This window comes from Alnus glutinosa, chromosome 4, assembly GCF_958979055.1.
Source record: "Alnus glutinosa chromosome 4, dhAlnGlut1.1, whole genome shotgun sequence".
Lineage (NCBI taxonomy): Eukaryota > Viridiplantae > Streptophyta > Magnoliopsida > Fagales > Betulaceae > Alnus > Alnus glutinosa.
Genome location: NC_084889.1, coordinates 925,668 through 952,779, shown reverse-complemented (window position 1 = coordinate 952,779; position 27,112 = coordinate 925,668). Strand labels below are relative to the sequence as shown.

General features: G+C 34.5%; 2 protein-coding genes and 1 pseudogene across 2 annotated transcripts; 2 read left to right on the top strand and 1 right to left on the bottom strand.

The window, feature by feature from the left end:
- Positions 1-2,676: 2,676 nt before the first annotated feature.
- Positions 2,677-3,801, bottom strand: LOC133865586 (F-box protein SKIP23-like). The gene has a single exon (XM_062302010.1). The coding sequence runs from the start codon at positions 3,799-3,801 to the stop codon at positions 2,677-2,679; it is 1,125 nt and encodes a 374-aa protein (XP_062157994.1).
- Positions 3,802-15,687: 11,886 nt separating this feature from the next.
- Positions 15,688-26,287, top strand: LOC133865585 (uncharacterized protein At1g26090, chloroplastic-like; annotated as a pseudogene).
- LOC133865582 (uncharacterized) lies at positions 20,848-21,636 on the top strand. The gene has a single exon (XM_062302006.1). The coding sequence runs from the start codon at positions 20,848-20,850 to the stop codon at positions 21,634-21,636; it is 789 nt and encodes a 262-aa protein (XP_062157990.1).
- Positions 26,288-27,112: the final 825 nt, after the last annotated feature.

Genomic DNA, 27,112 nt, shown 5'->3' with positions numbered 1-27,112 from the left:
TAATTACAATCAACCTTATAAAAGGAAAGTAATGTACAATATCAATATAATATATTTCCTTTCAATATATGAACTATATTATCTAATATCCTGGAAATATATTCTCTGAAATGTATTAGCTACGGTAATTGGGTAAAATGGGCTTAGGTTTAAGAGAATACCTTATAGGCCAAACACATAATGTGCTATCTATGGGCAAAAAAAAAGAGCCAACTATGGGCTGAAATAGGTATGGGTTTTAGGTAATACCTCAAATGTCAAAAGAAGGACCACAGATGGGCCCAAGAGAAAGCCAAGAAATTGACAAATGGGCTTGGATTTAGATAATACCTTAAATGCCAAAAGATGGGTATTGGTTAACAATTTGACCAACAATGACCAAAATAATAAGCTAACAAAAAGTCAAAATAATATGGACAACTTGACCTCTTTTTTTTAAGGGGGGGAGGGTATAACCCAAAATGAATAAAAGCTTCTTCTCTCTTTCTTTTGTTTTTTTTTTTTTTTTTGGTCTTTTTTTTTTTTTTTTTTGCATCAGGTATAACCAAAATCTTATTCTTCTAGGTTGGGTAGAACCCAAATCTTCTTCTTCTTATGGGTCGGGTAGAACCCAAATCTTCTTCCTTTCTTTTGGTTTTCTTCTTCTTCTTCTTCTTCTTGTTCTTCTTCTGGGTCTGGTATAACCCAAAACGAGTAAAATCTTTTCCTTTCTTATTCCTTTTTTTAAAAAAAACTCCCATCAAATCCTTCTTCTTTTTCTTTTTTTTTTTCTTTTTTTTTTTTTTCCCGATCTTAACTTGCAATACAAGGTAGAAGTATTTCTCAAGCATTCAGAAATTCAAAGAAACAAAACTGAGAGTAAGAGAAAGTAAATGATCTACAATTGCAAATTCTAGATGTTTGTTCACAACAAACGAATCTTACGGTATTGTCAAATATTCTCAAAAGAAAAGAAGAGAACAAACTCTTTCATATTGTATTGTTGTATGATATAATGGGTAAAATCATAGATAAAACCATGAAAGAAAAGATAAAGAAATAGAAAATAAAGCATATTGCCTTGCAGTATAATATAATGAAAAAATCATAAACAAAACCACGAGAGAAAAAGAGAAGCATAAGGAAATAAAGAAAACAGTGATGGTGAAAAACAAAAAACGAAGGATATAGGATAGAGATGACAGAAGCGTGAAAAGGCAGGGAAAATAATAGAACAAAAATAAAATTAAAATTACATAGGACAATTTTGGATCGAAAACATAGAGATAAAAGAAAACGAAAAACTCACAGGACCATTGGATGGAACGTTGGCGTTAGCTAGTTGGTGAAAAGTTGTGTTTTTAATTGGCAGAGAATCATCTATCTAATGGAAATACTCACTCAATCCATATCAAAATTCGGAATACCTAAGCCTAATCCCCATCGAATATAGCTGTTACTTATTCTCTAATTGTTTTGGCGTAAAATGATTTTCGTCGTAAAATATTTTCTGGGAAGTCATTTTACGTGAAAATATTTTCCGTCGAAAACATTTTTCAGTGTTTGGCGCGTACGGAAAATTACAAATATTTTTTATATTTTCATTCAATCATATTAAATTATAAAAATCATGTAAAAAAAAAACAGAACTATTACATGTAAAAATCACAAAGGGGCAACAAAGAATAAGAATACCAACAAAAAGAGTACCTGATCACACTACAAAAAATCAACCTTTTTGAGTTGTTTTTGGTTGGAGACTCCAAGTCAAGTCGTTTTAAAAATGACTCCAGTTGGAGTTGTTTTTTTTTTTAAAAAAAAACTACTCATGGCTGACCCATTTTTTCCTCCCCATATTTGAATATAATAGAGTAAAAAACTAAAAACTAAAAGCAAAATCAATACGAGCATAAGCGGATATATATCATGATCATTAGCACCAAGTAACAAGGAAAGTGCAGTAATAAGTTGTGAATATTTTCAATTTTAATCTTCTTAACATCAATAGTTGTCATGACTCCATCCTTAAAGTTGAAATTAATCCAATAATTTAAGCCTTTGATTTCTCACTGGCTAATTTACCTATAATCCTATAGCAAGATAAACTGCATGCAAACACTATTCTAGCGGATCAAACGTAATGTACGTAACATCGTTTTTTGTTAATTTATATTTCATATTACAATGGTGCTTGATATTTGACAATACAATAATTAATGTACGCAATTATTATTATTATTATTACTTTTTTTTTTTTGGGTTTCAAATAATTTATAACAATTAAATTTTAACTAGCATTCAATTCCCAACAATACATGTATGACCGGCATTAAATTTATTGTGTTGCCATATTTTTAAGATCTTTGGCTAAATATATAAATGCTTTTAATTAATTATATATATATATATATATATATATATATATATATATATAACATATTCTCATATATTTTTTTGCCTAGCTAGTGAAGTACAGTGGGGGACTAGTTAAATTTCTGATTTGGTTACATATAGAGACACGAAAAAGACAGAAACTAGTTTCAGATTATGATGATCGATCGATTTGCTCAATGTCTGGAATATATGACACGAAACACCCACAATAATGTGAAATAATAATAGAAAAGCAATTGGAATAATGCTATTGATTTCATAATATAATAGAAAAACAAAATATGTCGAACGTACATTATTTGGCTACAACATAGACGGTAGTATCCAAATTGGGGGAGACTTATGCTTGTGGGCAGGATCTGGTTTGTAGTGAGGTCGAATGGTTCCGTCTTCCAAATTGAAAATACCCATGTCAATCGGGCCATTGGGGTAGTATGGTTTAGTATCGATGTAGTCATCGGTGTAATATATGGAGTTGGGGTGGCAGCCTGGAAAGTGAAAAGCTGAAACAGATATGGACTGGTTGTCTCCCAAGAATAAGACATCATCTCCTATGTTCTTCACCTTCACCCGCTCCACCACCTTTCCACTTTCATCATCTAGCACAAGCTTGTACACCTCAAAACAACTAGTCATTCCTTGACACGAAAGCCCAAAAGGAAAAGAATCGATCAACCTCCGTACCAACAACAAATTTCCACCAGATGTTTCCACCAGATATGTCCGATCAGTATAATCTAAGTCTGCCGGCGCAAGTATCTTCTTTTGATTGGTATTAACATCAATAGATACAAGCCCACTTCGATGATCAATTACGAGAAATTGGCCGCCTTTAAAATACAAAACATCAGCGTACACTGACATTCTATCCTCTTCCACATAAGTCCAAGATTCATCACCTAATTTCACGAAAGCCAGGTCGGTAAATTCACCAAATAATGCCATAGCAAGGCAGTCCTCAGGAGTGGAAGCGGGGTCTGAGGACAACGTAACTTTTTTGACTGTATACTCGTACTTGTTACCGTACCTTCTATAGCCTCTAAGTTTTTGAAGCTGTGGAAGATGAATTTTCGCGTTTCTGAAGGGGTTAAAGAGGGTGATGAAAGAAGCCTCGGTTACATAGCTCAACCAACCGAAGGAAGAACCGCAACATCTTCTATTGTGAGGCATGGGGAGTTTAACACCAGAGATTTTTCGGTCAGTGATCCTGTATAAACTCCGCGTTTTCTTGATGTTGTCTTTGCTGGGAATCAGCAACATCGGAGTTTGAGCGACTTGGGTCTTTAGGCGTCGTCGCTCTTTCACCGCTATGCCCCATGACTTGCAGACGGCACCAAACCGGACCTTGTCAAAGGGTGATGCCACCTTGTCCAGAATCAAATCAAGGAGCTCCTTTGGAAGCCATGCCCACTCCGATGAAATAGCCATATATGCTCGATCGTAAAATTTGAACCAAAAACTGATTTACGGCTGCTAATAAGCTGGTGGCTCTATATATATAGCTAGGGTTGCACGGGGACACTTAATTATATATGGAAGGAACGTCAATCAAGGAAAGAAGATCACCGACATTTATATTTAGGGTCGATCAATTTGATCAGTGACAGCTAGCACGTAAGAAATTAAGAGGAATAATATCAGTAAATAAAAATATATATATATATATATATATATTATATTTATATATGGAGGATATATATTTTAATAGAAAGATCGAGAAGAAAGTCATGGTATATATCAATACGTACCGGCCATTTATTTCTCCGTTTGGTCAAAAAACGTTAATCAGTCTCGTAATCTCCTTCCTCAATTCTTGAAAGATAGGAATATATATCTATACACACATTTTTCTTTATTTAAATATTATAAATATTAAGTTGACAGAGGTAATAAATGTTGATTTGCAAAATCTTGACCATTTATTATGAAAACAATTTGCTAGATTTGAAATTTTTTACGGGGTATAGTAGAATATTAATGGCAAGTTTTGGTGAGAGAGATTTTTTAAATAATGTTTTTTAAATATCAAAATTTACTTAAATTTTATCCAATTTTTTTTTTTAATTTTACTTAGGTTTTCTAAACCATCCAAACATGATTTCAAAAAACAAATTCTTTCGATATTTGCAATTTTTCAAAAAATTGCAGATTCAAACGAGCCGTAAGATTCTAATCCATCTTAAGATTCAAACGAGCCGTAAAAAATTGCACCCTTAGGGTCCGTTTGGATTTGCGATTTTAAAAAATGTGATTTAAAATCACGATTTTAGAGTGCGTTTATGATTGCGATTTCGTAGACAATAAGTGTGATTTTAAACCAAATCGCAAAACATAAATCGTTTTGGAACTGGGTTTTTAAAAATTGCGATTTGAAAACGTAAAAAATATGCTTTTCAAATCGCAGGTAAGATGGTACTTTTTTGAAAACGTAGATTTTTTAAGGTTAATTTGCGATTTTAAAGGCTAAACTGCGATTTTGCCAAACGCTTAACTGTGTTTTTAAAAATCATTTTTTTCAAATCGTACATTTTAAAATCGTTATTTTAAATCGCACTTTTTGAAATCGCAAACCCAAAAAAAGTGCGATTTGAAAAATGAGATTTTTTAAAATGTAGTTAAGCGTTTGACAAAATTGCAGTTTAGCGTTTAAAATCGCAAATTAGCTTTTAAAATTCTGTGTTTTCAAATAAGCACATTCTTCCAAATTTGGGGTGGCAGTTCGAAAAGTGAGAAGCTGAAACAGATATGGATTGGTTGTCTCCCAAGAATAAGGCAACATTTCCTATGTTCTTCACCTCCACCCGCTCCGCCACCCTTTCACTTTCATCATCTAACAAAAGCTTGTACACCTCAAAACAACTAGTCATACCTTGACTCAAAAGCCCAAAGGCCAAGAATCGATCAACCTCCATACCAACAACAAATTTCCACTAGATGTTTTCACCAGATATGTCTGTTCAATATACTCTAAATCTGCCGGCGCAAATATCTTCTTTTGATTGGTATTAACATCAATGGATACAAGCCCACTTCGATGATCAAGGGCGAGAAATTGGCCGCATTTTTATGGTAAAGTTTTAATAAATAGTTTTTAATTAAGACCCTCAATTATGATAAAAGTAATTATAAATTGAAAGTCTTAAAAAAATTCATAAATTCTTTGAAAGTCCCTTTTATTTACTATTTTTAAAATCCCCATTTTTATATTCATGAAATTAGTTCAATGTACATAATTTTTTTGTCTAACGTTTATTTGAATTGAATGTTTAAAAAAATATAGAAAGTCTTCAAAATGTATAAATTCTCATTGTTTGTGTTGTGCATATTAAATAGAATTATACATTCGGTGAGTCTTCAATGTTTAACAATTTGTTTCCGCATTATGTTCTACTAGCATGTAACCCGTGTCATGCACAGGATTTTACTAATTAAAACTAGGAGTGTAAATCCGGTTCTCGGTTATTGGCCAAAACCGGGAACCGGGACCGGATCCAGGTACCCCGGGTAACCGGAAAGTAAACCAGGTACCTAGACCGGGTTTTTAAAATATATATATATATATATTTTGAGCCTGTTTTTAGTATTTTAGGCATTGGGCCTTTTTTGGGGGGGGGGGGGGGGGGGGAGAATTCATTAGGCTTTATATATTCAGTTATATATACAAAGAGTTGCCTAGTATTTTATGGTTGTAGGGATATATCAACTTTGTACACTGAAACAAATATGAAAACTAAGAGTATATATAACAGTGAATGAAACTTCTCTCTTTAAATTCTAGCCCAACTTAGTGCCGAATCCCACAAAAACCGCAGACTTCGGTCTCTGTTTGTCCAGCCAGTTCAAAGTAGCAGAAAACTTGTGGAAGTCGCAACCTTCCAGAGTTGTTGCGAAGCGCTGGCCGGTTGTCAAGCCAGTTATGTCAAGGGAGTAAAAATGTTGGAAATATTCTGCAGCCTGATCAGGCCTGGCAGAGGGGGAAAAAAAAATGAAAGAAAAGATTCAAAATGTTGAGAAATTGAGAAGAGTGACAGCGGCGACATTGGACAACAGAGAAGAAGAGATGAAGAGTGACACTGTGACTCGTGAGGCCGTGACTCGTGAGGGTATGATTTAGGGTTATTGGGTTAAAACTTAAAAGTTAAGGAAAACTGAATATAAAATTAAAAGTTAAAACCTAAAAGAATAAAAGTTTAAACGTAAAAGCAAGCCTAAAAGTAAAACTACTGTAAATTGTAGAAGCCTAAAAGGGCAGGGTGCATTGGCCAGGCGCCAGGGCCACTAGGCCGGGGGGGGGGGGGGGGGGGGGGGGGGGGGGGGGGGGGGGGGGGGGTATTTTTTAATTTTTTTTAATAATTTACAACCCCGTCTCGGGTTTCTGGTTTAATCGGGTCTTTTGAAAACGTGTACCGGGAACCGGGACATGGTACCCGGTTTTAAATAACCGGGTGCCTACCCAGATACCGGTTTTTCAGGCTTGGTTAGTGCCCGATTCCAGATTCGGCCCGGTTATAACCAGTCCGGATTTACACCCCTAATTAAAACTGCATAACACATGTATTCAAAATAAAAATTTTATAAGTAATCACATTATTCAATTTTTATGGACGTTAATTCAAGAGACCTTTTACATAATATAGGAATTCACAAAAACAAATGACAAAATAATGTACTCACATCATTGCTATAACTTGTATTCAATATTTACAAAAGAAGCCCAAAATAAAATTTTGTTAACAATTAACATATTTAAACTAAAGAAAATCGCACTCTCACCATAATCAAATAATGAATAATTAACAATTTATAAACTATCAAACATAAAGCCAAATATTATATTGTCAATTTTATAAATATCATTTTCTTATTACCTTTAAAATTGAGGGCAATATGAAACGAAGTGTAACTCATAAAACATTCTAGAAGTGTGTATATATATATGTATGTATGTATGTATTGCATGTATAACGTAAAAGAAACTAAATTTAGAACAAAAAAAAAAAAAGGACAAAAAATTGAAACGTAAGATTTATATTTTTTGTATATTTTTTTTCGGTTTCAATGAAACTAATAAATATAAGAAGAAGTCCCGACAAAATGAGAATTTCTTTTTTTCTTTTATTCTTTCGACCGTCCTTCACATATATATCATAAAAGCAAATACTTTTAGCACAAAATAAGCAATAATATATAAATTAGAACATAAAATAAGGACAAAAAAATAAAAATAGATGACAAACGAAAAAAAAATGAAAATACTCATAGTATAAAAATAATTTTATTTTTTCTTTTATTGTATACTTTCTCTAATTACAATAAATTCAAAGCCTCGTAGGTATAGGAATAAGTTATGTCTAACAGATATTCTTTTTTCCGACAATCCTTTTCATATATAAGGTTAAAAAAAACCTACTTTTAGAACAGAAATAAAAATAATATATAAATTAGAATAGAAAATAAGGACAAATTATGAAAACGGACAATAAACAAAAACTAAAAAAATACTCCTATAATATAAAATAACTGTATTTTTTGTATATAAATCATAACATCAAATAAGGAAGAAAAAAAAAAAAAAAAAAAGGGACTACCAACAACAAACAAAATATCCTCATAATAGGAAAAAAAAAACATCTGTTTGGTTCCAATAAAATTCATACCTATAGGAATAAGTTCTGTCAAATAGAGATTTTTCTTACGATCATCCTTTGCATATATAATGTGAAAAAAATAATAAAATATATATATATATATATATATATATATAAACTACTTTTAGAACATAAATTAAAATAATATATAAATTATAACAAAAAATAAATAAAAAACGATAACAAACTAACACAACCATAAAAAATAAAGACAAAAAAATGGACAAAAAAAAAAAAGAAAGAAGAGAAATTACTCAAATAATGGAAAATAATTATTTGTTGTATATTTTCCTGATTCCAAGAAAGCAAACAAAAATTATGGAGTGTATGTGTACCCCAAATTTTTGCAATAGGCTAAATCAAAACCACTTATATAAGAGAATAAAAAAGTAAGAGCATTATTTATTTCGACAAAAAACAAAGAATCAAACATATTAATATAACAGAAAATAACTGTATTTTATGTATAATTTTTCCTATTCTAATGAAACCTTGAAAGCAATGCCATCAATCCACTACAAAAAAAAAAAAAAAAAAAAAAAATGATTCTTTGAGCCTTTTTTTTTTTTTTTTTTTTTGAGTCGTTTTAAGGCCTAAAAACGGCTCAAAATGATTTGAGCCATTTTTTTTAAGCCGTTTTGAAAATGGTTCAAGGGTGCCAATATTAAAGTGCTAATTTGAGCCCTTTTTTACTAAAACGACTCTAACCGTTTTAAGCCGTTTTGGATAAATGGTTCTAACCGTTTAGAGCCGTTTTGTATTTGAGCCCTTTTTTACTAAAACGACTCTAACCGTTTTAAGCCGTTTTGGATAAATGGCTCTAACCGTTTAGAGCCGTTTTAACCAAAACGGCTCTAACCTTTTAGAGCCCTTTTTTAAGCTGTTTTAGTGATAAAACAGCTCAAAATAATTTAAAAAAAAATTAAAAAAACTATTATTTCTGTTTGGAGTCGTTTAGGGTCCCTAAAACGACTCTAAATATATATATATTTTTAAAAAAATAATAATAATTTCCTAAAATACCAAATTCAAAAATATTAAATTCATTGCAATTTACCCAAATTTATTTACAAAAACCATACCCATATGACCCAATCCACCACAATTTATTGAGAACCCAGAAACTCCAAAATAAAAATCACCTGATCCACTGCAAATTCAAAACCCATTCCAAACTACACAATCTATCAATAATAAGGACATAAATTAATGGTTCCACATATTCAAATCAAGCAATTGAGAAACCGGTCAATAAGAATATGATTCTCAACTCAAAAGAACACAAATAAACCAATCCGATTCACAAATAGCAATTAACTTGGATCACATATTTCTACTTTGAGTTAATAAAACCCAGCCAAAAACCCACAACACAAGAACACCACAAACTGCCAACAACCAAACCTTCAAAAAAAATAAATTGCCTAGCTAGCCACAAGACTAACTTAAAGGATCACAGCCAGCATAGCATAAGAAAAATGACATAAAGAAATTCGTTCAAAATGAAAAATTCAAAACCATTAACCACTAAGAATCAGTTGCAATTTGGAGCTGCTTTAAATGGTGCCTACACAGTGAATGTTGTAATGTAGTTGTAGTTGTGGTGATAATGTATTAGTGACAGTTAAATAATGAAGTTAAAACTTTATTAGCCACTAAGAATCATGCCTAGCAATTTAGCAGCTGGAAAAAACATTCAAGTTCCATCAGCAAACACAACTTTTATCTCATATTAGAGTCGAGCTATCCGATGCTGTGAGTGGGCGGGCTTCACTAGAAAGTGGTGGGGAGAGAGAGTGAGAGAGAGTGTTCTTTCTCTCTCGGTCTCTCTCTAATCTCTTTGGGTTGGACGAAAAGAAAAGAATAAAGAAAAAACCAAAAAAAGGGTTTCAAAAATTTTGAAAAAAAAATGGGGTTGGCGTGTGGGACACGAAAATTTCATGTCCCGCACGCGGCCCGCGCTCTCCCCCCCCCCCGCCCCGCCCCGCCCCGCCCCAAACGACTTGGAGTCGTTTTGGGAAAATGGCTCCAATTGTTTTTAATTTTTAATAAATTTATTAATACATAGTTGGAGCTGTTTTCACAAAACGTCTCAAATTGGAGCCGTTTTCTCCTAAAACGGCTCCAATTGTTTTTAATTTTTAATAAATTTATTATTACATAGTTGGAGCCGTTTTCTTCAACTGGAGCTGTTTTTTTTCACAAAACGGCTCCAATTATTTTTAATTTTTAATAAATTTATTAATACATTTTTACTAAATTTATTAATATATGTTACTTAATATTTATATATGTGTGTATTAGTTAACATATATATATATATATATTAACTAGTTAGTTCATAAACTAACATATTATCTAGTTAATTCAAATGTACTAAGTAAACAAGCCAAACTTGAAAACACATTAGATCGAACATTTACTGTGTCAAATTTGACTGATTGAACTGATCGATCGTGGTACGATCTATATGATCGATCATGGTACGATCAATGTGATTAATCGTGGTAGGATCTAAGTGTGATCGATCGTGGTACAATCCATGTGATCGATCGTGGTAGGATCAAAGTGTGATCGATCATGGTACGATCATATGTGATCAATCGTGGTACGATCATGTGTGATCGATCATAATACGATCAATGTGATCGATTATGGTACGATCTAAGTGTGATCAATCGTGGTAAGATCTATGTGATCGATCGTGGTGGGATCTAAGTGTAATCGATCGTGGTACGATCAATGTGATCAATCGTGATACGATCTAAGTGTGATCGATCGTGGTAAGATCTATGTGATCGATCATGATGGGATCTAAATGTAATCGATCGTGGTACGATCAATGTGATAAATCGTGGTGGGATCTAAGTGTAATTGATCGTGGTACAATCAATTTGATCGATCGTGATACAATCTTAGTGTGATCGATCATTGTACGATTTATGTGATCATTCGTGGTACGATCGATTAGACTAATGCACTAGGATTGATTGGATGTTTGATCGATTAAAGTAATACACTTGATCGATCATATCTTCTATAAATGAAATTATTTTTATTTTTTAAAACGGCTCCAATTGGAATAGTTTTAACAAAAACGGCTCTAATTTGAGCCGTTTTAGAAAAGCGGCAAAAACAGCTCTAATTTAGAGCCGCTTTTGTTAAAATGGCTCAAACTAATTTGAACTGTTTTAGTTAAAGCGGCTACAATTGGAGCCGTTTTAGTGAAAACGGCTATAATTAGAGCCACTTTAACTAAAACGGCTCTAATTAGAGCCGTTTTCACCAAAACGGCTCAAAATAAATTGGAGCCATTTTAGTTTAAAATGTCTCAAATTAGAGTCGTTTTATTAAAACGGCTCAAAAAGCCGATTTTTTTGTTGTGATCAATTAAATACGCAAACAATGTGTATTACACGTTCAAAAAAAAAAAAGATTTAAAAAATTAATAAATAACAGTGTAAACTAAAAAATCGTCATACCTTGTGCAGAACACAACGATGTGAACCTTTCTCTCTCACCATAATTTTACTAAATTTACGAAAGAAAAAATAATAAATTAGAAGGAAAAAAAAATAAAAAAGGAAAGGAAGAAGAAAATCACAGAAAAAAAAAATAAAAAAAAAAAGAAGAAGAAGAAGAAGAAGAAGAAGAAAATAAAATACTAATCATATATTGCATAAAGGTATTCATTAACATTTTTTTTCTTACAAAGGAAATAAATCTAGAAATCCTTACGTTTAATACGGCAGAGTAACGATTTGGAGAATCCTGTAAGCCTCTCGTTTCTGGGCTTTGAATAATGATAGTGATAATAATAAATTAATAATACTACAATACTTGAGTTTTTACTGGAATTTGAGAGGGATTCATTTCCTACAAAATGGTAACAGAGGCAATGAGTCAAACTAAATTCTAAAGTAGTGTTTGTTTCCATTGAAACAAAAAATCTTTACCGTATTATTTTGTATAGAACGATTTTGTAAAGGTAAAAAGAAATGATCACACAATCATAATCTTTTTTCTTTTTTTTTTTGTAAGAAACACAATCATAATCGTTGTGCTTTGGTAAAGGGCTGAGAGTCCATTAAATATTTTTTATTTGCATAGTTTCATTTGAAGTTTGGACGCAAATTTGATAGTTTAAAAATTCAAACTTTTTTTTTTTTTTTCAAAGAAGTGAGTAAATACTCCAAGAACTTTGCGCTCCACAAATTTTAAACAATTCATAAATCATCGATCACTACGCAAAAACTCTGTAATTATACATACATACATGCATATATTAAAATAGGTGGAAAAGTTGATGCATAATATTAAACACCGCAAAGAAAAGCAGAACATCATTCGCAGGAACACAACAAAACACAAATTAAAAAAATAAAAATAAAAATCATATAATCATATATATATATATATATATTGGTAGTCAACTCGACTACGCGGATTTTAAATTTATAAGTTTTACCACTTCACAATAGTACGAATCAATTGTACTATAGTAAGGGTTATCGAACCACAGAGATTAGGGGTGGTTTTGTGTAACGGGATACTTAAAGAGTGTATTTAACTTAACTTTGAAAAATAAAACAGAAGTAAATGTTGTAGAATTGAAGCTACAACAAGTAAAGTGAAGAAAAACAGAGAATGAAAACAAACTAAAGAAAACTTAGGGTAATGATTTTATCACATCCTCAATCAATGGAATATTTAAAGTCTAAATGGATCTTCCTAATATGCATGATATGAGCACGTAATGGGCATCAACCATTACGACGATCTTGACATGAAAATACTTTAGTTAAGATGTAATGATAAAGCACCTAGTTTCACATTAAAGAACCCCACGTATAAATTAATCTATAATTAAAAAACGTTTACACTACAAAAGGTGTGAGGTGATTAATACTCCCTAGCTTACTACTCTATAAAACATCCTAATAAACATAAACAATACATGAACACCTTAGTTAGGCCACAATGATAAAGTATCTTAGTTTCACACCGATCTATTCCATGAAAAGATTAAACTACAATGGAAAGACGTTTTACACTACCATAGGTATGAAATGACCGGTGCTCCCTGGCATACCCTATAAGGTAACTCTAATAAGTAAACTCATATCATGTCAAATAGAACCATTACAAAAGACATCATTCTCTTTCAAGAACGTTGGTTTTATTCAATAAATCAAGAAAACTCATAGACAAGCAAATCTCTTTTTCATGAATAATTAGATTGAAATATTGATAACAAAACCTTTTAGCATGAGTTTTGATATCCTCTAGTCTTAAACGATCATCAAACTCATATCAAGAAAAACTCAAGAACATCAAGAACACTCCATGGCTTTTGGAAAAGATTTGATCAAAACCCTAAGAAAGTGTTTAGCTAGACATGATTAAACTAATCTAAGCATAAAAACAGTAAAGAAACAATATCAAAATGAACTAAAAGCAATATATTTAAAGTATGAAATTTGGATTACATAAAAGAAATGAAAAACATTAAAATTAACTAAGAAGATACACCTGAGAAAATGGAAGCTCCCAAAAGATGCATGGCTATCTTTCTCATTCATGCCTCATATATATAGAGGATACGATTTACAAAATAATATCTAAAGAAGAGATAAGATAAGAGATAATATATGATAAGATATGACAAGATAAGATAAGATAGGTTAGAATAGGATATGATAAGATAAGATAGGATAAGAGATATTTGGAAATATTTAAGATATTTTGGAAATATCTGAAAATATCTAGGAAATATCTAGAAAATATCTAAAAATATATAGAAAATATCTAAAAATATATAGAAAATATCTAAGATATTTAAAATATAAGGAAGAGTGACATGTCAACATTGTTCCAAAAATATCAAAATTCAATCGATCGATTATAAAGTCGATCAATCTCATTTCGCTCAATCGCATTCGTGGTTGCCCTGTCTCGATCGATCGCATCTCGCATTATCGATTTTTCTTCGACTGATGATTCGATCGATCGATTTGCCTTAGTCGATTCTTCACTTGGCAGGAGCAACTTTTAACTTTGGAAATGACCAAATCGCCCTTGATGTATTTTCAGGTCTAATTCAGGTGTTTTGAACTAGATTTCAATTAAGACCTGAAAATAAGACAAAACACAAAACTACAACAAAACGTTATATTTACAACACAAACTAGGTATAACAAATGTAAATTAAGGGGTCTTGAATATAATATTTCAAGACTTATCATATATATATATATATTCTGATAAAATACATATGATCCCCACAAATCTAAAGAGAGAGAATCTTTTAGTTGTTTAGATTTGAAGACGAACTCCAAGGAGCAATACTCTAATAAAATACATATGATCCCCACAAATCTAAAGAGAGAGAACCTTTTGGTTGTTCAAATTTGAAGACGAACTACAAGGGGTAGTAGGTAGTTTTGATTTTATACAGAGAACGATTTTGTAAAGGGTTTTGAGAGTGCAATAAACAGGTACAGTTATTGTGAAACACTACGTTTTAGTTTTAGTTAGTTTGTAGGAAAAAATAACTGATGCATAGTGAATAGGCTACCGCATGTTTAACACCAAAATAGGGTCCATTTTTTTTTTTTTGGTTTGAGAGAAAAAATAGGGATTCAGTTTTTATTTAGCATGCAAATAGGGATTGAGTTTACTATCACATTGTAACACAAACCTAAACTCACCGTCTAACTTAAAATAAACACTTGGAAGCATTTTAAGATGCCACTTGTTTGAATGTTAGAGCATTCCTAATAGCCTCAGCAAAATAGCTTTTTAGTTATTTTGGTGAGTAAATTTGATGAAAACACTAAAAAAAATCACTTACAGCAGCCTCAACATTTTAACCAAAAAGTTTTGATGAGTGAAATCACTCACCAATTCTGATGAGTAGTATTCACTCACCAACCCACTCACCAATTTTGTTTCACATTTCTCTCTCACATGATTAGCACACTTTTTTTTTTCTTTTTTTTTTTTTTTTTTTTTTTTTTTTTTTTTTTTTCTCTCATTTTTTTCTCCCATCTCCCATCTCTCTCACACGATATCCTTATTTCATGGACATGATCGAAGGATTCTTTGTAAAAAGATTAAATAGAGAAAGAATAAAGATATATTAAAAAAAATTATTTAAATGGAATAATGATAGTAAATAGTTAAAATAGTGAAGCTGATGGGAGAATTTTTAAAAAGTGGCTCACCAGAATAGAGAAAAATGATTTTTAGTTACTTTGATGAGTAAAATTTGACGAGGCTTATGCAATCTTTTTAGTGATTCCTTTATTATATATATGATATGATATATGATATATGATTACAAATCAATATTTATATAACTTAAATCTTATTTTTCTCTTTATTTTTTTTTAAAAAATATTATTGTTTCATGTCTTTGAATCAAGTAATAAGTCATTCTATATCTAATAAATTATATATAAAAGAAAAAAAAAATAGTTTCAAAAATAGAATAAAGTGCTCTAATTGACATATTAAATAAAACAACATAATATAAATATTAAAATAAATTTAATTAAATTAATATTTGAATATACTTTTAAAAAAAAAAAAAAAAAAAAAAAAAACCCGACCTCACTTAAACTTGGCGCTTAGGCCTGGTTTCACATAACATTGAACAGTTTATTCGTGTATTTCCCATTTCCCAAACTCAAAAAAACGCCGCAAAATCCCCAGCCTTCTGAGTTCTGTGCTCTCACTCCCGCCGAGAGTCAAAGAATGGATTCTTGTCTCTCTTCTCCTATCCTCCTCGCACACCCCACTTCCCATTCCACTCTTCGAAGAAGAGCTTTTGCGGTGGCCGATTTATAAGCAGAGAATGGTAGTAGTGTCAGTAATGGTAGTAATTCTTCTCACCAATCAACCAAATTGGTCACCTTTTTGGGCAAAGGTGGGTCCGGCAAGACCACGTCAGCGGTTTTCGCCGCTCAGGTACATGGCTATGTTTTGCGTTTTATTTTCGATGATAATTTGTGGGTTCTTGAGTTAAAAGTTCACTGCTTTACTTCTCATATAGTTTGGTAGTGTGAAATGTAGGCAATATGGTATGCACAGATTGTGTTAATCTGCGTTTGGATCTGTAAGCAACTATAAACAGACTATTGATTCTAATAAGAAATTGTGGTGCTAATAAGAATTCTTAAACATTTTTGTAATTGTCTATATCTCAATCAAAGCAGCAAGAAGTCAGAGCTCCTTCACTAATGTAAAAGAGAGCATATAAGAACCATTTCTAAACCACTCAGGTTATTTAGGCTGGATATTCCTTTATCTTTGTTCTATAGGAGTATTATTTCTGAATGATTATTTCAAGTTAGCTCCTTAAACATCATTTCAAACTAATCGCGTTTTTTTCCCTCCCTAGAGATAATGAGGAGTTTATAACTTAAGATTTCCATCTACCACAAATTATTCAGTGATTTTTTTAACCAATTTAGTTCTCTCTGGTTCTCAGCATTATGCATTTGGCCGGGCTCAGCACATGCTTGGTGATACATAACCAAGACCCCACAGCTGATTATCTTTTGAATTGTGAGATTGGAACTTCTCCTGTAACATGCAACAAGAACCTTACTGCTGTTACGTTGGAAACCACTAAAGTGTGTTTTTTAACCTCCTATCCTACTCTATGTCACCTTGTATGTTTTTTCTTTCAGTGGTTACTCAAGATGAATTGTTGTTGCTTATGACAGATGCTTCTTGAACCTCTCGATCTGCTAAAGCAAGCAGATGCTCATCTTAATATGACCCAAGGAGTTCTCGAAGGGGTGGGCACGTAATGTGGTTTGGGATATTTTTGTGCAGTCTAAGATATCGTCTCCCTTGAATGTCTTGGAGGACTATATGGACTGTTGTTTATAATGTGTAGATTGTGGGAGAAGAGCTTGGAGTGCTTCCTGGGATGGATTCTATTTTTTCAGCATTCGCACTTGAGAGGCTTGTAGGATTCTTGAGTAATGTGGGTCAAAGGGACCCCAAAAAAGTTAAATTTGACGTAATAATATATGATGGAGTCAGCACTGAGAAAACTCTACGGATTATAGGTGCAGCCAGTAAAGCAAGGTTGGAAACTCTCTCTCTCTCTTTCTCCCTCCATCGATCTATGATCTGTATGCCTTAACATGATGATGCACAGATTGTTTTTGAAATATCTACGGAACCTGGCTGAAAAGACTGATCTTGGGAGAGTGGCTGGTCCTTCACTCATGAGACTTGTAGATGAAGCCATGAATATTACCGGCAGCAGGTCCTATCTGAATGGGAAAATGAGTTCAGAAGTATGGGAAAATCTGGAACAAATGTTGGAGGTAAATGTGATTCCCATTTTATTGTGACCACATTTAGATGTAAGCCCTACGAGATTATGCATTTCTCATGTGCCATGCAGAGAGGATCGTCTGCCTTCTCAGATCCGCATAAATTTGGCTGCTTCCTTATGATGCATCCAGATGGTCCAATCTCTGTCAATTCTGCGTTACGTTATTGGGGCTGTACAATCCAAGCTGGTGCACAGGTTTCTGGTGCTTTTGGTATTGCTTCTCCACATCTGAATGTAGAATCAATGGAAACAGTTAAGAAAACTTTTTTGTCCGTGCCTTTTGCTTTCATTCCACAATTCCAAGTCAGTTTACCTCTTGACTGAAACCAAATTTTGCTCAATACTGTAAGTGAAGATGCCAAGAATCTTCTTTCTGTGCCAGCAAGCCACAGCAGCAATACGTCATCAGTAAAATTTGATTCAGCCAAGAAGTCAGTAACCCTTCTCATGCCAGGTTTTGACAAGTCCTAGATCAAGCTATATCAAGTACGTCCACCCTTCCACTCTTCAAATCTTTGACCTCTTTTTATCACAGTTCTTAAGGTTCTGTTATTGTTTCCCTTTCAGATGTCTATGGTAAGTTTTAAAATACATCTTACAAATAGAAAAAATTCTCTAATTGACATATTAAATAAAACAACATAATATAAATATTAAAATAAATTTAATTTAATTAATATTTAAATTATAATTAAAAAAAAAAAACGACCTCACTTAAACTTGGCGCTTAGTCCTGGTTTCACATAACAATGAACAGTTTCTTTGTGTATTCCCAAACTCAAAAAAAAAAAAACACCGTTAAAACCCCAGCCTTCTGAGTTCTGTACTCTCACTCCCACCGAGAATTCTTTTCGATGATAATTTGTGGGTTCTTGAGTTAAAAGTTCACTGCTTTACTTCTCATATAATTTGGTTGTGTGAAATGTAGGAATATGGTATGCACAGATTGTGTTAATCTGCATTTGGATCTGTAAGCAACTATAAACAGACTATTGATTCTAAATATTTATTCAGAAAAATAGTGGGTAATTGTCATTCATGAAAAATTTTGTGGTGTTTCCACTAGAGAAATTATGGTGCTAATAATAATTCTGAAACATTTTTGTAATCGACTATATCTAAACCAAAGTAGCAAGAACTCAAATCTTCTTCACTAATGTAAAAGAGAGCATATAATATAATGTAAGAACTATTTCTAAACAACTCAGGTTATTTAGGCTCGATATTCCTTTATCTTTTTTTTCTATAGGAGTTTTATGTTTTGAAAGATAATGTCCGTCTACCACTTGTAGTCAGCTCCTTTAACATGATTTCAAACTAATCGCGTTTTTTCTCCCGCCCAAGAGATAATGTTAGGAGTTTATAACTTAAGATTTCTATTTACCACAAATTATTTAGTGATTTTTTAATCAATATAGTTCTCTCTGGTTCTCAGCATTATGCATTGGCTGGGCGCAGCACATGCTTGGTGATACATAACCAAGACCCCACAGCTGATTATGTTTTGAATTGTAAGATTGGAACTTCTCCTGTTTACATGCAACAAGAACCTTTCGACTGTTAGGTTGGAAACCACTAAAGTGTCTTCTTTAACCTCCTATCCAACTCTTTTTCACCATGTATGTTTTTTCTTTGAGTGGTTACTCAAGAAGAATTGTTTTTGCTTATTACAGATGCTTCTTGAACCTCTCGATCTGCTAAAGCAAGCAGATGCTCATCTTAATATGACCCAAGGAGTTCTTGAAGGGGTGGGTACCTAATCTCGTAGGTGATATTGTTGTGCAGTCTAATTTGAAAGATAGAGTTGCCCTTGAATGTTTTGGAGGACTTTATGGACCATTGTTTATAATGTGTAGATTGTGGGAGAAGAGCTTGGGGTGCTTCCTGGAATGGATTCTATTTTTATGGCATCTGCACTTGAGAGGCTTGTAGGATTCTTGAGTAATGTGGCTCAAAGGAACCACAAAAAAGATGAATTTGACATAATAATATATGATGGAGTCAGCACTAAGGAAACTCTATGGATTATAGGTACAGCCAGTAAAGCAAGGTTGGAATCTCTCTCTCTCTCTCTCTGTGATCTATATGTCTTAACACGATGATCCACAGATTGTATTTGAAATATATACGGAATGTGGCTGAAAAGACTGATCTTGGGAGAGTGGCCGGTCCTTCACTCATGAGACTTGTAGATAAAGCCATGAGTATTAGTGGCAGCAGGTTCTATCTGAATGGGAAAATGAGTGCAGAAGTACGGGAAACTCTGGAACAAATGTTGGAGGTAAATGTGATTCCCATTTTATTGTGATCACATTTAGATGTAAACCCAACGAGATTATGTATTGCTTATGTGTCATGCAGAGAGGATCCTCTGCCTTCTGAGAACCGCATAAATTCGGCTGCTTCTTTATGATGCATCGAGATAGTTCAGTATCTGTCAATTCTGCATTACATTATTGGGACTGCACAATCCAAGCTGGTGCACAGGTTTCTGGCGCTTTTGGTATTGCTTCTTCACATTTGAATGTAGAATCAATGGAAAAAAACAGTATCAATGGAAAAAACATTTGAATGTAGAATCAGTGGAAAAAACATTCAAGAAATTTTTTTTGCTCGTGCCTTTTGCTTTCATTCCACAATACCAAGTCAGTTTCCGTCTTGTCTGGAACCAAAGTTTGCTTGACACTGTAATTAAAGATGCAAAGAATCTTCTTTCTGTGCCAGCAAGCCATAGCAGCAATATGACATTGGCATCAGTAAAATTTGATTAAGCCAAGAAGTCAATAACCCTTCTCATGCCAGGTTTGACAAGTCCAAGATCAAGCTATATCAAGTACGACTACCCTTCCACTCTTCAAATCTTTGATCCCTTTTTATCAAAGTTCTTAAGGTTCTGTTATTTGTTTCCCTTCAGGTGTCTTTCGCAAGTGTTGTTTTCTTTTATTGTTTATTGGGGAAGTATTCCGAGTGAGACGGAATATTTTTCTTAAAAGAGAGAGAGAGAGAGAGAGAGAGAGAGAGAGGAGGAAAAATAATTAGATATGGAACCTTCGAGATTTCAAGTCATCATAAATCTGGTGGAGAATTTGAACTTTTAACCTTTAAACTTGGATCTCTGCGGTGACATTAAGACTTTTTTTTTTCACCTCCTAAAATATTTAAATGTAATGAGGAGAGAAACTATAACTAGATAAGAGAATATGCTTTTGAAGCTCCCTGAGCTTCCTGTTCAGAAAATTAGAAGTAGCTCTTGGCTCTGTTTGTTCATGTGTTTTTTGCTTCATGTTTGAAACACTGTTTTGATGTAACATAAAGGTGAAAACAGATTTGGGTGTTGTTGAAGAGGGCGTCTCTCAATGGAGATCGTGTTTGGTTGGTCAATTCATGGAAAAACCTCTCCCATATTATCTGGTAAAAAAATCTGTGGCTTTGATGTGGAAACAATATGGAGACATAGAAGTTTTTTCGATGGAGAATGGCATGTTCATCTTCAGGATGCAGGATGAGGCTTCCTGTGATGAGATTCTTGAGTCCAAGATTTGGCATGTTTCTAATAAGCCTTTGATTCTGAGAAAGTGGCAACCAGGTATGCAGCTCCTAAAACTAAATCTTTCTTCTGTTCCTGTGTGGGTTAAAATCATACATTTGCCTATTGAATATTGGACTCCTAAAGGCCTTAGCTATGTTGCTAGTGGTATTGGGAATCCCATTTTTGCTGATAAAGTGACAGAGGAACGTAAGAGACTTGGTTTTGCTAGAGTCTTGGTTGAGATAGATGTGGATTCGGCTTGTCCTAAAGAGCTCACCATTTGTAGGAATAATGGTGCTGTTATCAATGTGGTTGTTGAATACCCATGGTTGCCTCCAAAGTGTTCCACTTGTGGACATTTTGGTCATGCAACTTATGCTTGTGCTAAAAAGGAGAAGCAAGTTTGGATACCCAAAAATCCTAAGACTGTGTGTAAGAAGACGAGTAGCCCTGCTATTAAGCCGGTTGTGTTTGATAAAGTCATCAAGAGACCAATAGGGGGTGAAAATTCCAAAAGGAGTTTGAATGGTTTGCGGGTTTCAAACTATTTTGAGTCCACTGGTACTTTGGATCAAGAAGTTGACATAGAGAAGGAGTTCAGGGTTAGGTCCCCTACCACATTTCTTGAGGTTTTTGAGCAGGCCCTTTCATCTAGTGATAAGGGGAAGGGGAAAATGAGTGGTAGCCCTTTGGATGAAAAGGGCTTGTCTCTCAATTGTGTCTCATGAAACTCCTTTCATGGAATATTAGGGGTCTCAATATGCCCCTAAAGCAAAAGGAGGTTCGAAAAATGGTTAGTAGACTTCATATTTCCATTTTATGTGTGGTTAAGACTAGGGTGAAGAAGGATAATTTTCCTAGAATTGCTGCAGTAATGCTTCCTGGTTGGGAGGTGGTGAACAATTATTCTAAGCACTGTTTGGGCAAAATATGGATTTGTTGGGATCCTGGAGGAGTTGATATTGATCCTTTTGATATCCATGAGCAGGTTCTTACTTGCAGGGTAATATCAAAGGACTCTGGTAATTGTTGGGTGATTTCGGTTGTGTATGGTTCTACTCATGGACCTAGTAGGAGAAATATGTTGCAGGAATTGATGATGATTAAAAATGCTGTTGGCAGATCTTCCTGGATTATAGTTGGGGATTTTAATGTAATCCGGTTTCCTCAAGAGAAATGGGGGAATGAGGGGCTTTCTTGTTATGAGAAGGAGTTTGTCGAGTGTATTCAAAATTTGGGGGTGGATGATCTGAGCTACTCTGGATGCTTTCACACTTGGACAAACAATCAATCTGGCTCTGATTTTGTCTCTAAGAAGCTGGATAGGGTGTTATCTAATTGTGAATGGTTGAATCAGTTTGGGAACACTTCTGTGGAGTTTCTTGAGAAAGGAGTTTCTGACCATTCCCCGACTCTAGTGACTATTTCCAGTGTTACTAGCTACGGACCTAAGCCTTTCAAGTTCTTTGACTATTGGGCTGAACATAACAATTTCTTAGATTGGATTGGAGATGCTTGGAGGGTGGAGGTGGAAGGTTATTCTATGTTCTGTTTCTATTCTAAGCTCAAAGCAGTTAAAGATGTGCTTAAAGTGAAGAACAGAGAAGTTTTTGGTAATTTGGGCCTGAAAATTTCTCAAGCCCGGCATGAGTTAGCCAAGGCCCAAAATTCTTTTATTTCTTCCAAAGGCAATGCTGAATGCCAAAGGAAAGAGAAGGAATGCCTTCATTTGCTGATCTCTTTGATGGCTGCAGAAGAGAATTTTCTTAAGCAAAAATCAAGGGTAAAATGGCTTAATCTTGGGGATGGTAACAATGCATTTTTCCACAATGCGGTTAAGGTTAGGAATTCCACTAATCTTACTAAAATGCTGAAGGATGCTGAGGGTAATAGTATTCATGATATGCATGAGATTAAGAGAATGGCTATTAGCTTTTATCAGAATTTGTTGGGGCATTCTTCTCATATCTTCTCTTCAGATAAGGCTGATCGGGTTGCTGGTCTTATTGATAAGAGGTTTTCTGATTCTTGTGTGGCTGGTATGTGTGCTCCAGTGACTAGATCAGAAATTCAAAGAGTTATTTTCTCTATGAATCCTAGCAAAGCTCTCGGCCCGGATGGCTTTACAGCTAGATTTTTCCAGAAAATTTGGCCTATGATTGGGGATGATTTTTGTGATGCTATTTTGGAATTCTTTGTGACTGGAAAGCTCATAAGGGAGGTGAACTCTACTATTCTCACACTGATTCCGAAGAAGAAGAATGCTTCTACTATGGGTGATTATCGGCCTATTGCTTGTTGCAACTTAGTATACAAATGTATTACTAAGATTCTTGCTAATAGACTGGTCCCTGGACTTGATGAGGTTATTAGTTCTAATCAAGGAGCCTTCATTCCAAAAAGAAGTATTGCTGAGAACATTCTTTTAGCTCAAGAGGTTGTGTGTGATTATCATAAGGAGAAGGGTACTCCAAGGTGCACTCTTAAGGTGGATTTGATGAAAGCTTACGATTCTGTGGACTGGGAGTACATTTTGCATTGCTTATATTGTTTTGGAGCTCCTGCCAGATTTGTTGCCTGGATTAGAGCTTGCATAACTAGTCCTACCTTCACTATAAATCTTAATGGCACTTTAGTGGGTCACTTTGCAGGTAGGAAAGGGCTTAGACAAGGGGATCCTATTTCCCCTTATCTTTTTGTGTTGGCTATGGAGTGTTTATCCCGTCTATTGGCTCAAGCTACTGTTTCTCCTCATTTTAGTTACCACCCCAAGTGTAAGGCTATTCAGCTTACACATCTTTGCTTTGCGGATGATCTTCTGGTTTTTTCTGCAGCTAATCTTGCTTCGGTCTCTGCTATTGTGGGTGCTCTTGCTGAGTTTGAGTCTCTTTCTGGTTTGAAAGCCAATCCGGCTAAAAGTTCTATTTTCCTTGCTGGAGTGTCGCTGGAAGACAAGCAAGACATCCTAGATTTTCTACAGATGCCGGCAGGTTCTCTTCCAGTTAGATACTTGGGAGTCCCACTCATAACAAAACGGCTGTCTTCTTCTGATTGTGAAACTTTGGTAAGCTGAATTACAGATAGGATTGATTCTTGGACTGTGAGAAGTCTTTCCTTCGCTGGTAGACTTCAACTCTTATCTTCAGTCCTCATTAGTCTGCAGGTTTTTTGGGCTAAGGTGTTTATTCTCCCTAAAAAGATCATACGGTTGATTGAGCAAAAACTTAACCGGTTTCTTTGGAGCGGGAAGGACTCTAAGGCCAATGCTAAGGTTTCTTGGGAGAGAATTTGTGCCCCAAAGAAGGAAGGTGGTTTGGGTATTAAAAGGATTGAAGTGTGGAACAAGGCTTCGATGATTAACCACATTTGGAACCTCTTCACCAAAGCTGGTTCCTTGTGGGTGGCCTGGACTGAAGAAAATTGGTTGAAAGGTAGGAGCTTCTGGCAGGTTCCTATCCCGACTTCTTGCTCTTGGAGTTGGAAGGAAATTCTTAAGCTTCGAGACCTTGCAAAACAACACATCAGGTTTAAGGTTGGGGATGGAAGGAAGGTGTTTCTATGGCTGGATCAGTGGCATCCGGAAGGTTATCTCTTAGATAGATATGGCTATAGATTGATCTATGATTCTGGTTTTCCCATTAACTCTAGACTTCATACTATTATTAAAGAAGGGAATTGGTATTGGCCTGCAGCTCGATCGGATGATTTAGTTGCTATTCAGAGCCAGCTTCATGATGTGAAGATTGGTGTAGATGATATGCCTATCTGGGATTCTAGTGATGGAAAATATTCTTGTGCTGATGCTTGGAGAAAGCTGAGAACTGTCTACCCTATAGTTAAATGGTGGAAATTGGTTTGGTCTCCTTTGTCCATTCCTAAACACTCATTTTTTCTTTGGTTAGTGTTTAGGGATGCTTTGGTTACTAAATATAAAATGTGTTGTTGGGGATTTTCTGGAAATATCCTCTGTCCTTTTTGTTATGGGGGAATGGAGAGTCGTGACCATCTTTTTTTCAAGTGCAGCTTTAGTTGCCGCATATAGATTCATATCATGGCTGAGTGCTCTTTGATAAATGTTCCGGTGGAATGGGATTGTATTGAGAGTTGGGGTAATACCATGTTGATTGGGAAGAGTCTTAAGGCTTGCTTGGGTAGATTGTGTTTGGGTGCCACAGTTTATCACTTATGGAGGCACAAAAATGATTTGATTCACTTAAAGATTCCCAGATCTGAAGAAGCTATTCTGGCTCAGATCAAGTGGGATGTGAGGGTCCGGGTGATAGCTCAAGGCAGATTTAAGAAGCTTACCTATAATGCAGAACTTGTGGATAAATGGAACCTATAACATCTGATGTAGATGTTTTGTAGATTGGTTGTGTGTATTTGGTGGACTGTTTGTTGTTTGTTCTGGTCTTGACTTGTTGTTTGGCCTGGGCTTGTCTTGTTGTCTTTTGGTTTGTTGCAGTTGGTTTTTACGGTGTTTAGGCTTGTATTCTGGCCTTTGGTTTGGTTTTTGATTGGGTTATGAGTTCTAGTTTATCTGGAGTGTAGTTGGTTGTTGATCAATAAAGCTTTCATTCATCGAAAAAAAAGACAGATTTGGGTGTTTTGTTTTTTGAGTTGTTTGTTAATGTTTTTGTTTTGAAAACAGAAAGCAAAAACCGAGCAATTTAGTTTCAGCTGGTCTGAAAAGAGATAATACAGATACTTCTTTGAACTATAGGAATTACCTTATTGAAAAAATTATGGCACACAAGAAGTACGAATTTGGACATTCCTTGTAGTGGATTTTAAGGATAATAAACTTCTAAAGTTCTGGTATGTTATTGTGCCCCTTTTATCTTGAATGAATTTGCAGAATTTCTGATTGACATTATTAGTTTCTGACTTATATATGCAGTAGAGGGGTCGATCCGAGTTATTGGTGGAAGCATTGGACCAAAGACGCGTCATTTTTCTGCCTCCTGAGATTCAAGGAAAGGTGGGAGGTGCCAAGTTCATGAACAGAAGTCTTGTACTCACAATGCGGTGGTGGAATGACATTGATAAATAGTATTCTTTTTTCGCTTTGGATATTATGTAGTGTTTGGCTTTTCAGTTTTATTCATTTGGCACTTGAAAACATATGATCGATGTTTCAATATCGATCCATGTGGTGCTCTATTAAAAATGCACGTGAGAATCATATGTATTTTGAGCAGATGTTTGTTTTGTAAACTAGGTTGGAGGAAATTCTTATAATCCAGTTTGAAAGAAAACTTTGATGGGTTGGGGTCAATAAACCAACGACCATAATAATGACAACCAGATAAATGCTTCATACCCTTGTTACTAGGTTTCAATATGAACTTTTCATTTTATTGATGCCCAGCATTTTAATGAGTCTTTGTGTTTTCTCTGGGTAATTTACTTTAATTTGTGTTTAAGTAGATATGATCAACTTCAAATCCAATTCAGAAGTCAGCGGCAAAATCTGTGTTTTTGATGAATTTATGCTTCTTTTTTGGCTTAATGTAACGAGAACGACTTCAGATTCTGATTGCGATTGTTTATATTTAAATAATTAAAGAATGTGGTTCGGAGTCGGAGAAGTGGCCACGGTGCTCAAAAGCTGGCTTCTGAGCCACCATGCCGCTGGTGGTATATATTTTGGCTGGCAATATTTATGCTTCATTTGGTCGTTATGGGATTCAGCCTTGTGGTTTCTCGGGCTCAATAGGTTTGAGCAAACAAAAAGGCTAAACATTGATAGGTACACCAATGGATTTATGGAAAACCACAGGGGCTTCTAAAGAATTATTGGCCGATGTATGCTGTTTGCTAGTGGTATTGGGACTGTTCTGAGATGTACTTGGTAATAACGGTTCACAAGCCAATCAAATGGTGAAGGTTTCAGTGCACACTTTGACTGCCTATCTTGCTGTGATTGGTGAATTTTTTTGTCACCAGCTACTGTGGATATATTTTAAGTAAAACATGGTTTGCAACTCATGTTGCCTTCAGATTGCTGTTTGTGGCAAAAGCTTTAACCATTCAGCAAGGAATGCCAGTCAACTGGAGTTGAAGCTCTTGTTTCCTATGATTGTTCAGGTGCTGTTCTGCTAATGGAAACTATTTTGGGTGAGCTTGTTACTGGAACTTGCTCAGGAGTTTGGACCTGAATTAAACGGAGGGACAAAATAAGCTGCAATGGAGATGGGAATG